At 35.8% G+C, this 12,050-nt stretch overlaps 1 protein-coding gene across 4 annotated transcripts; it reads left to right on the top strand.

The window, feature by feature from the left end:
- Window positions 1-13: 13 nt before the first annotated feature.
- LOC139608100 (uncharacterized) lies at window positions 14-11,284 on the top strand. 4 transcript variants are annotated; one of them, XM_071461582.1, is made up of 13 exons: window positions 14-522; window positions 2,109-2,216; window positions 4,842-4,946; window positions 6,273-6,315; window positions 6,630-6,673; window positions 6,804-6,837; window positions 7,843-7,868; window positions 8,016-8,060; window positions 8,188-8,218; window positions 9,204-9,256; window positions 9,366-9,425; window positions 9,602-9,637; window positions 11,090-11,284. In XM_071461582.1, the coding sequence occupies exons 2-13, from the start codon at window positions 2,126-2,128 to the stop codon at window positions 11,128-11,130; spliced, it is 609 nt and encodes a 202-aa protein (XP_071317683.1). In that variant the 5' UTR covers window positions 14-522; window positions 2,109-2,125; the 3' UTR covers window positions 11,131-11,284. The 4 variants fall into 4 exon arrangements, with proteins under 4 accessions (XP_071317683.1, XP_071317684.1, XP_071317686.1 ...); XM_071461585.1 differs by lacking the exon at window positions 14-522 and adding an exon at window positions 4,626-4,754 and having other exon boundaries at window positions 2,135-2,216; XM_071461583.1 differs by lacking the exon at window positions 2,109-2,216.
- The last annotated feature ends 766 nt before the right edge of the window (window positions 11,285-12,050 follow it).

Below are 12,050 nucleotides of genomic sequence, written 5' to 3'. Positions count from 1 at the left end.
CATAACAAACTCACTACTAGAGATACTGGAGCATCAAAATAGCTTTTTCAATTCCCCGAGTAGCTGTAATGTAGTTACAGCACTTTGTTGTTCTAGTTCCTGTGAATTCTTAATACAGTTTTTTTCATCCCAAAAATGACACATTTCTGTGGTATAGTTTTTTTTTTTTTTCTAAATGTAACAGAGTTTTAACTAGAGAACCAGGTAGTAGGTGCACGCTGGCTTTGTAGAGCAGAACATTCACATGTAACAAGAGCTAAAGGGGAACATTAGTCACGTCACTCAGCTTTGTTGCTGAGAGCAGCTTGAGAAAAATGAAACCACTAATTAAAATACCAAACAGTAGAAGCAGTTGATCAGTGTTATTTTTCCGTGTCCAATTCAAACCACACAGAGATTGTAGATGTGAGTTTCAGAGAGGTCTTGGCAGTCTTCAGCATGACGGATGTGGCGAGGTGTTGAAAGAGGAAGCACAGCTTGTGCTGCTGCCACTAAAGAATGAAGGCCGCCGGACCACTGAAGGTAATACAGCTACATAATATGCAAACATTTTGCCACTTATTTGTAAAACATTATGTTAGCTTGTGTGATTTTAAAAGAGATTAACAATATCTTATATGTGGATGTTTGTGTTTGAACTGATTTTGATGGTAACAGTCAAGATCCCAAATTAATAAACCGTGTTTTTTGAGAAGCTGGAAACTTTTCAACATATTTTTTTCCAAAACACACAAATATATTATCTTGGTCAATATAGACATATAAAAACCTGTGATTGAATGTAACTAAGTTCATTTACTTCTATTTTACTTGATTTTTATCTACTTCTACTTCCCTACATTTCACATGGAATTATTGTGTTTTTTACTCCTCTACATTTATCTGATAGTTGAAGTCATAGTTACTTCAAACTTCTGTGGCTCATTAAAAAAAATACACATTTTTATTTTTTAAACTACCCAACAATATATTCTGTGTAATTGTATAATTCATAATTAACGTGCACCTTAAAGCATTAGCAATAACCATCCAATCATCCAACATTATGAAACACTAATGCATTAGTGAGTGCTTTTACTTTTTACACTCCTGGTACATTTTGCTGCACTTATATACTTTTACTTAAGTAAAGCTACAAATGTAGGACTTTTTCTTGTTATTGGAGCCAAAAATACACAATCAACCATATGTTCATTTCAATAGTGTTCAGTCTAAGCACAAAATGGAAATATTTCCAAATGCAATCAAGAAAAGTGGCTGTAATTTAGGGAGTAAATATAAATATAACATATCTACAGCATGTCAATAAAATTGTTTGACTACCCACCAGTATGTAAGCTAAAGAAGTAGATTGGAAAATGGGCGACAACTTTGCGTTTAGGAGGGAAAAGAAATAAATGACTTTGTAAGTACTTTTTTAAGTAAAAAAAATCCAGTACATATTAAACAGTTATAATATACAGATAGTTAACCAACAGTATGTGTCGGAGAAACTTATAAAGTAGTTATGGTTAAATCACATTAAAAATGACTATATATAAAACGACTCCGGTACATTGTGGACAGAAAAAGTAACCTCACAAAATTACAAAATTTACACTGTAAGAAGTTTTGAATTATGGCATACTAAATACTTGGAAAGAACTAGAAATTGAATTTCCTGTGGAAAATGCTGTGTGAATGCTGAGAGCTAAATGTGATTGCCGAAGCAGCGCCAAAGAAGAAGTCTGGAGGCTGAAATGCATGAAATGGTTGAAAAAAGTTGAGTTGTTGAAGCAAAATCCTGGTAGAACTGAAGGTTTGAATTTCAATGAAATAGAAAGTATGGGAAAACTGTATTCTAGGAGTCATCACAGTATAAAATGTATTTGTTACATTCAGTACGTGCAGTGAAATGCGCATATTGGATAACGGTTAACTGACAAACGTGGAAAGTAGGTTTCAAAGTTTTAAGGAAGATTTTGGAAACTTTTTATTTATTCAGCACATTTTTTTAACTTTGTCTGTCTACAAGGAAACTCCCCAGGGCACATTAGTTTAGGCCATTACCTAATCCTTAATGTTTAATAACCTCTAATACTACACGGCACCATGCATGACTTTGAAAGGGCATTGCTCATATTGGATGAAGTGCCGACACACTTGGACTATAGAATCGGCCACGGTTATGCAGTTTCCACATGCCCAAGATGATCGGATTGGACCTTTATTCAGAGGTATGCCTTATGGTGTGAATTGGTGCTATATATAAATAAAATTGAATTGACTTGTGTTTTAAATACACTTACTCGTTGATTTATTAGGTACACCTGGCAAAAACTAATGCAGTCTAATACAACAGTCCTGCAGTAAACCCTTCCGTCATAATTGTTTTAATGTTCAGTTTCACGCTAACAGTTTTAAAGAGGCACTGATTCAACTTTGTGTCATTTGTGAGGCTGCAGTTTGTAAACTGACTGTCAGGAGTTCACCAATCTCTAAGATTTATATCACACAATTTACATCCAACACCAATGCAGGGAGTAATGTAATGAGACCTGGGGTAAACAGTCCCCTGAGAGGGGTCCCTGTGTCCAACCACAGACCTACAACTAACCACAATCTTTCCCTAACCTTAACGATTCTGTTGTCGTCATCTGAAGATACTGGTGACTAGTCATTTTAAAGATGCTCTTAATGAGCCTAATCCAGGGTTTTACAGAATTGTTCAAGACTGATGTTGTCTGGGTGGGAGAGGATTCTTTCACAGAGTGTTAAGAAAAACAAAACACCCACAACAGACGTGGGTGTGGACTTCAGTGTAACATGAATACAGTCAAACGGAAAACCATGACTGTGACGGAAAACTGCAGTGTATTGAAAAGAGTTACTTCATGGAAAGACCATGACCCAAGACATAAAACCAAAATATCAGAGCATGAAAACAAAACTGTTCAAGTCCAGACCTGAATCCAAAGCAGAATCTGTGGCAGAACTTCAAAACTGCTGTTCACACAGGTATGTCATGGAGGAAAACAACTATTGTATGTAGACAAATTAAAAAATCATGCTGTAGAATGAAACATGCACAGGCATCACAGCATTAAACAGTAATGTTGACATTTTTACATATGTCTAAGGGTTGTGAAAGATAACACAACATTGTTCAAGAGAGTTCACAACCGTGATTACACTCTGACAACTTTCACTGTTCACTGTCCATCTGACAATCTAAAACCACAGTAGATAAATATCTTAGATTCAATAGTTTTATTTTGATTACTGATGGCATAACAATTCAGATTTTTCCCACTGAACAAGTCTCTGACAACCCTTAAATATATACTAAAATCAGGGCTTCTGCAATTAACTGATTAGTAAAAAAAAAAAAAAAAAAGAACAACAGAAATCTATAGAAAATGGCTAGAAAATGTTAAGTTCTGAGAGGCCGAAGTGATGTCTTCAAATGTCTTGTTCTGTCAAACCAACAATCCAAAACCAACAGATATTACAATGATATAAACTTTTCCGTTTATTCAGTGGGGTCCCTGTGTAAAAACAGGGAAAAGTAGAGAATGTTTGAAATTGTTTGCTTGATAAATGACTAAAAATGAATGATTTTCTGTCTCTTTATGTGCAAGTTCAAATGAAGTAATTTTTCTCCATGATACCTGCTACATCTCGTAGATTCAGGGCTGAATGTACCTACTGCCCTACTTACTGATGCAATCAATCATTATGTTTTATATTTGGAATAGATTTCGGTCTGTTTATTTATACCCCATTAGCTACTGTTACAACAATAAAGTAGCTTTTTTCTGGGGGCCCATTTTTACAATCCTTAAATATCAATCAATACAAGAAGAATCAACAATATGAAACAATAAAACCCCAGAGTAACTCAAAAACTCATCTAGCACCATAGATACTTTAACTCTACATGATACTGTCAGCTCTTAGAAATAGGAATAAATCAATAAGGAATAAATCAAACTCACTTTTACTCACCACAAATAAAGCAGGCTGGAATGATCTCTGCATCCACATCACAACTTCTAGGAGCAAAACCAGTTCTATATTTAACTATTACATTACAAGTGTACATAAATACAGTATTAACACTTAATTATTACACTTGATTATACTCAATTTACTTCTTTCTGCTGTAAGAAACTCTCCGATTAGTGCCATACTATTTTATATTTACCGCTATTTTCTAGAGATAATTTGTTGTTTATTCTTCAAAGACCAAGCAGCTACTTGCAAAAGAAACTACAATGAAGAAATGTAGTGGTTGAGAAAACGTCTTCTGTGTCAACAACAGCATGACCTTAGAAACAAAGCTCTTATGTCTGAGACGGTGTGAAAGTGGGGTTGATCAGTCTGGTATTAAACCCAGCCAAACTGCTTACTGTATAACAGACCAGTCAGCTTGACACACCTTTGTGAAACCAGCCCTTGCAGATATAGATATGCTGTATTAAAGGTGATATCACAGTATCACAGTATTCTTGCTTTGGGGACTGTGATGCTTCTCAAATGGCAGCATACACTGGCAAGTATAAGTCCTTTATACAACCTACAAACATTGTTTCAGTTTTGTTTCGGCCAACCACATCCTGTGATTCACTCTGTCTTGTTAACAGGAAAACATCAGCTACTTCAACCATGACAGAGAGAAGAAGAGAGCTGAATGTTGACCAGCCATGCCTGCATTAATATAACCACAACTTCTGAACTTAATGACTAACTAATAACTGTTAACACTTGTGCCGGTTGGTAATTACTCAAGTGTGCCAGTCCACCTTAAGACTTGCTTTGGGTCCATATAAAAGTTGGTCATTTGTGTGTCTGTGTTTTAGGTATGATCGGAAACTTCAGTGTGGTGGCCACAGTCCTGACTGTTGCGTTCACCGTATCACTAAGCCTACTGTCTCTGCTCTGTCTGCGGTGCAAAAGGAAGTCCAGTAAGTGCATTTCATAGTTAAGACCAATTGAGTCATATGTTGAACTATGTTGCTTTTTTTGTTTTTTTTTTTTCTTTTTGTTATTAAAGTGTTTCATATGAAAAAAACCGAACAGAGACATGTCCTTCAACAACATGCAACACTTGGGGGAATATAGTTATTTTTTACAGTTTGGTCTCTGTACAGATTAAACAAATGTGTTACTTTTTGAGCGAGAGGTGCTGCTCGGCAGAGTTTACCTACAGACAGAGCCAGGCCAGCTGTCGTTCTGTTAAGCTAAGTTAGCTGGCTGCTTGTAGCACCACATACAGTTCTTAACTTCAAACCAATGTGACCTACATTCATTTCACCAACATAGCTCGCTGTTTGACTGAAACCCAGTGAGCTGCCTAAACCTGAAAATCTTATTCATGCTTTAATTGCTGTGAAGGAATATTGTAGGAAAACAAATGAAATATATTCTCATCAAGTGTTTGCATTGCATTTCATTATGTTTAAAAACAAAAAACAAAAAACAAGGTGAAAGGCTGTTGTTCTTTGCATGGCCAGATTAACCACTTAGAGGGTCCTGGGACAAAAATGTGTTGCTGGACTCCTACTGACCATAGTACAAGGCAGTTTGATTATTTCCCCAGCACACAGAATCCAACCAGTACTCTAGAGCCGAAATGATTAGCTTATTATTGAATTAATCAGCAACAATTTTGATAAATTAATAATCATTCAAAAATGCAGAAAAAGTTCAAAGGTTCCAGCTAAAATATGAATATTTGCTAGTTTCTCACTTTTCTATGATAGTAAAGACTTTTCAGTTTGGACTGTTTTCAAACAACAAAAGCACTTGAGCTTCGGTGAATAACAAACTGTTCTCTGGAAGGGGACAAGACACGAATCCAAGAAATACTGATAATGCGAACACTTTTGGAAAATCTCTCCTCCTCAAAAACTTGGTGGTTGCGTTCTGTTATAAATTATGGAAGTAGCTGCGTGAAGAATGGAACAGATCCACGCACCTGGTCGGTTGCTGCATATCTTGGGCGTGACTGTCGGATTGTCAGATTTGATAACTCACAAAAGTTGTTGGATGTATTTGGTCCATATTCTCAGTGTGCTTCATTTGGAGTATACTGAGGCCATTCTCTGTATAAAACAGTAATCAGTTATACCCTGTATACTACACTGGACTGCCGAGAATATTTCCTGGTTTGTAGTTTCAGCACTTGCATTAATGGTTCATGTAATCAGTCTTGTAACTATATCTATAAATGTCTGTGAAAGCAGCCTTGTTCGAACTGTTGAATACTTGAATACTATTATTTCTTGCAGAGGTCATACAAGAGGAAAATCAGGTATATCACCTGCAGACATTGTGAGTATTTATTCTCAAGTCATGTTGGCAGATTGCTTTGACCATCATTTCCATTGTTTATGATAACACCATACTCAGATTACTTGCTGAGTTAAAAGAAGTCAAGACACAGTCAAAAAACACAGTCAGTCAGACCCCCAGGTTAGATAAACATATTTGGGGGAAAAAAGAAGGCAAACTGTAAAATTTTTACCTAAACTGTCTGTTGTAAACATCTATCACAGTTTAAAATGGATCCCATGTCGACGCTTTAGTAAATTTGAAATTGAGCAATAAAACGTATACGTTTTGACCTTAAAATACTATCTTGACAGCCAGCGCGGAGGAAGCGTTTTTGCTGTGATGCAATCAAAAACAGGTAGAGTAAACCAGCTGCAGCTGTCACTCACCACAGCCTTGAATACTGAATCTGTTGACCTGGATTTCTATCTGTTATTCACTTATTCCACTCAGCATATTTAAATAACTTTAACACTTTTTTCCCACAGTCACCAGAGCCAATCCGATAACGTCAGCCACAGTGTATGTATATTACGACACACATCAGCTATTCTCACCTCTGTATAAGTGTATTTTGCAGTGCATGTGTTGGCACTGTCATGTTTGTTTTTTGCTCATGAGTAATACAGTGTTTGAAATAAGCTATTAGCTAAACGCCTCACTAGGTCTGTCTTGATAGTAAACGCAGACACTGGGGAGGTGATATCAATCTTCTAATCTTTCTCTGGGAAAGATGCACTCAGCACTGAGCTGGAGTCAGGATATTATTATCTTACCTCTGTCCAAAGTTCAAAAATACACCTCCAGCACTTCTAAAGCTAGCTAACATTTTATATCTTGTTTCTTTAATCCATACATTAACAGAAATTTCAAAATTACTTAATCATTTGTCGGAGCATCAGCACTAGTGTGCTTCCAGGTAGCCCTGCCTCCTAGAAATAATGTTAATGCGCAACTAATATGCAACAGTAAATACATTTGAAAGAAAATGTAATTATGACCACCATAACATAATTGGCAAGTTGTGAACCTATCAGTAAAATGTTCACAGACACTATAACGTAACTGGAAAAAAATTAGCTCCAGCTACAGTGCAGGTTGCCAGATACTGTGGTTGATTCCAGGTTTTGTTTGTAGTCTCTGAACAGGCACAGTGTCATCGAACGTGACAACAAGCTGGCTGTTGTTCACCAAGAGATAATTCCAGCATGTAAATCCACATAAAACCACAAACTGAAGTTTTTATTTTGTGTAATTAGGAAGTTTTAGAGGTGTTTTGGTCAGAGCCAGACTAGTTGCTGAGACTGACAATGATCCCTTTATGAAACTCCCAAAAAACAAACAAACAAACAAAGAAACATTATTATGTTGCTTATTTTAACACAGTGCTGTTTTCAGTCTGAATAGAACATGTTACTGAGAAACAGTTTCTCACTGGGGTATACAAAATATAACAAATAATCCAAAATACCAATTCATAGGTTTGACTTTACAGTCACCAAAAAAATAATAATTTATGTTTTTCAGTGAAACTCGAGAGGACATTTCACAAGGTAAGCTTATCTTGTTTTTACAAGGTTTCAGTTGTAAAACAAAAGAAATATTTCGAGACTTAAACCAGCACTGACTCTTGTTCTACATAAATCTGACGTGAGCTGATTTATCAAAACAGGTTTATAATCAACCACTGTGTATTACAGATTCAACTGATGAACTGGCAGACTATGAAAATATTAGTCAACCTGGTAACTTTACATAACACACAAAATTGAAATTCATTCATTCATTTTCAAGTATTTGTGTTTTTGTCATTTAATTATCTTTGTATAACTGCTTTATTCCTTTGTCCTTGATGTAAACACTCTGCTGCAGGTCAAAGAGAAAGTCTGGAACATACATATGTGTAAGTATTTCAGCAAATAATTTAATTGTGCATTCAAAGAATCTGGTCATCAGTCATAAAAATTAACTGATCATTTGAGTCATTTGCCTTTAAATGCAGCATAGAATAGAAAACATTTTGTTTTACATTAGAGAGAAAATTTGTCTTTAGCTCGGCAACTCCTAGTGACGCAGACAGATATATAGAACAGTCACCATAAATATATATAAATATTTTTGAAATGTTAAAAATAGTGTTATACAATACAGCTGAGCAATATCTTCAGCTCTGAATTAAGAGGGTGACAAATAAGATGGAAAAGACTTTTGTTTAGGAAATAACCCGACAATGCCTGAATAAAGTAAAGTAGTTCAAGAGTGTAGAGGAGAATCATGGGATTTCCTGCACAAGTTCAGATGGAGCCTTCTTCTAACGTTAAGTGTTTACTTAGAGTGAGTTTTACACAGCATTACATTAAAACAGGTTGTACCTACAGAAATAGCTCTTACATAGAGATTAGATGTAATCAAATCTTTACACCCAGTACCTGCAGGTGTAACTGTCGTGTAGCTAACTGAAGTAATCGTGAGATAAATACCGTTGACCTATTTGTCCTGAAACGTCCAAATGGTGTTTAATCATAATAAATATTATCAAAATAATATCAAAATAAATCTTTTTAAGTTACATCTCAAAAAAATAACACCACATGCCTCGATTTATGAAACGTTTGACTTAAATAGCATGACTCCATTTAGCATACTTTCTACTCTTCATAAACTAAACTTCAGAAAACTCAAAACCTAAATAAAAATGTATAACCATCACCAAAAACTAAATCATTTTTGTAACACTATTGAATATTGCAATGTTGAAAGTGAGTAACAGTGGAGTCAGTATGAACCGAGATCCCTGTGGAACATTTCTAGCAACCTCTTGAACACAAGCCCTGAAGACTTGACTGTCTTGGTGTGTCTAACAGATGTACATTATTATTTTCTTACAGAGCTCCACTCCCTAATTCAGTGTATGAAAACACACACACAGAATGTACAACTGGTGAGCAGTTTTGCATCTTCCTCTCTTCTATACCCTTAAAAAAATTTAAAAAAAAAAAAGTTTTATCAGCAATTTCTCCAACTTACATGCATTTGTTGTGTTTGTCTAGATGCTGATCAGACACAAGGTGTCTATGCAAACTTTATCCAGTCCTTACCAATAAATAATGGTATGCGCACACACACACACACACACACACTATAAAGTAGCAGCCGTGATTCAGTGATTCAGATAATGGAGTTTTCTTATTTATGGATCAAATGTCAAGTTGTAGGAATGTGAAAGAGAAATAAACAAAATACCGGGTATTAAAGCTCCACTCATTCAAACTGTTTCACCAAACAGATGAGGACGACTATGAGAACATATTCCAAGATGATGGTGAGTGGCAAAATAGCATTTGTTTGTAAAATACATGCACAAAATATCTGCTCTCTGGGTTTTTTCCTAACACAGTGGCAATCTATAACTGGAGTAAAAACATATTCTACTCAAGCAGAAGACTTTTTGTAGCCTATCTGAGCAAGTTTATAATTATAGACAGCATGATGAACTGTTTCATTGAGAAATAACATGCAGATTAATGGATATTGAATATAATTGTTAGCTGCTAATTAATTACTGACTACAGTGTTTGTCACTGTGGGGTGACAATAGAGACACTGTGGGAAAAAATTGAAAAACAATCTCCGTATGTACTTAAAAGTCTTAAGTTTTTTTTCAAAATGTATCTAGCTACAAAAACTTCAAATGTAAAATTTTAGGACAATGTAAGAAATACTGTTATTACAAGGAAAACAGAAATCTTTGGAGAAGAAATGGAGCAGGTATGGTGTATGTTCATACATGTATAAATCTGCATGTGATTAAGAAGTCAGATGACCTCTGTTGTGTCAAATCACAAGCAAACCCCAAATATTATTGGTCTGATGCTAATAAAGCACGGGAGACCACTGTTTAAATCCCATTTCCTACCGACAGTAGGTGCTGGCTTCCTGCAGCCAAATGAGTAAATGAGTAAAATGTAAATCTTGCTCCGTAACTTTAACCAAGTCATCAACCTTAACCAAACCTAAACCACTGCATCGTCACATCAAAAAACACTTTAATTTGTAGAACAGTTGTCATTTTTTTAAGGTTGTAGGGGCCACTTTTAAAAGATGCTTCAAATCAGAAAACACTTTTAGTTGTTGTTCTGGAGGGCAAGTACAAACAAGGCGTTTTGTCTTTTAATTTGGAGGACTGCTTGCCCCTTGCAAAACACAGGTGTCTTCCCTTAATTTCTTATGTCATTGGTTTATGTGTAGGTGCACAGCCATGCAACAAGCTAAATGCATTTCCAATAAATGCTATAATTTGTTTCACCATCAATATGCATTTCCCCTTACCTCAACCTCAACCTCAACCTTTACCCTAATCCTAACCAACCCCAATCAAGCCACAACCATTAGCCCACACAACCATTGTCATGATATGCTCTTCAGCAATGCTTTTTCCTCAAGTGAATGCATTACACTTCTGTAGTTTTGTGCTGTTACAAAATTACAATATGAAAATGACTAAACTCTGCTTATATCTGCTTTTTAAAACTAAAGGACTAGAGATACCCCAATGGTGAAAAAATAACTAAAGTGTTACCAGTGTTACAGCTGCAAATTACTTATTTTTTTATTATTATTATAACTTCAGAAAACCCATCACACTTATCTGGTGTAGTGGTCACTAGACATCATGTTTATTGTGCCAACTCATTACATTGAATGTGAACCTGTTTAGTATATCAAGGCTGAAATATTAACTATTTTATTTATTTATTTGTTTATTTTGTAACAGATGAGCCAGATTACGTGAATGAAACCGTGCACTGCACCTGACGAGGACCTCCAGGAATCATCAGTGAAAAGACGCAAACAGCCTGTACAGTCTGTTGTCTATAACTGGAAATACAAGATGTTTTTTTTCATTCCTGCTACGTGTGATGTGCAAATTATGTAGACAGCTGTGTGAATAAATACCCATGAACTTTGACTGTGGTTCATCTGTGAAAAGTGAGGCTGCCATCTAGTGGTAAAAAAAAACCCAAAAATTACGCTGAAGCAACAGACACTGGCTGTAAAAGAGTTATTACTGATGTATTTCCTTGCTATTCTTGAACATCTGGTTTGATAGAAGTCATTTTAGGATCTGAATAATCAAATATGTTGAACAAAATTTTGGAAGCTTTTGAGTATTAAGGATCAACATAGTTACCATGCAAATAAGAACCAGTTTAATATTGGCCATACACACCACATAAGACTGGCATTGGTCTGGTTTTGGTTCATCTTTTCCACTATAAGGTTTCCTAAATGTTTGTTGTTGGTTTTCAGACATAGAGAGTGAACTGGCTGCAGGTCCTTCATCACTGTCTTCTCACGTTACTGAGGATGTCACAAGTTGAGCTCAGGAAGTGGCTACTACAAGTCATATCAAGCATGTTACACTGAAAAGAGATTTGTTGATTCCCTTATTTGTTTATTCAGATATTTGTAGAGTCAATGGAGAGAGCTGCACATATATGCGGCCCAGATTTATTTGCTATGCCACTGCACTCCATTGGCTTAAGTATTCTACATGTTGGCATTTTCTACAAGTGGGACACATGTCTACTGCCTGGTGCTGCTCGAATGCACATTTAAATGCTCAAAACCGCTCCAGACCCATCAAAGGAATCTTAGTTGTGTCATAGCTTGTGCATGACTGCCTTGCAAGCAATCACATCACAGAATAAGCTGTACTGTGACACCACCACATC

This window comes from Trachinotus anak, unplaced genomic scaffold, assembly GCF_046630095.1.
Source record: "Trachinotus anak isolate AG129_WGS33_773 ecotype Australia unplaced genomic scaffold, CSIRO_AGI_Tana_v1 ptg000024l, whole genome shotgun sequence".
In the NCBI taxonomy this organism is placed as follows: Eukaryota; Metazoa; Chordata; class Actinopteri; order Carangiformes; family Carangidae; genus Trachinotus; species Trachinotus anak.
Note: the sequence above shows the minus strand (reverse complement) of the source record. Positions and strands in the feature narration are given on the sequence as shown.

Coding starts and splice junctions, on each gene's coding strand:
- LOC139608100 (XM_071461582.1), top strand. CDS start 2,126: ATGAAGTGCCGACACACTTGGACTATAGAATCGGCCACGGTTATGCAG. Junction 4,947..6,272: donor GCGGTGCAAAAGGAAGTCCA/GTAAGTGCATTT, acceptor TATTTCTTGCAG/AGGTCATACAAGAGGAAAAT. Junction 8,061..8,187: donor TGAAAATATTAGTCAACCTG/GTAACTTTACAT, acceptor ACTCTGCTGCAG/GTCAAAGAGAAAGTCTGGAA.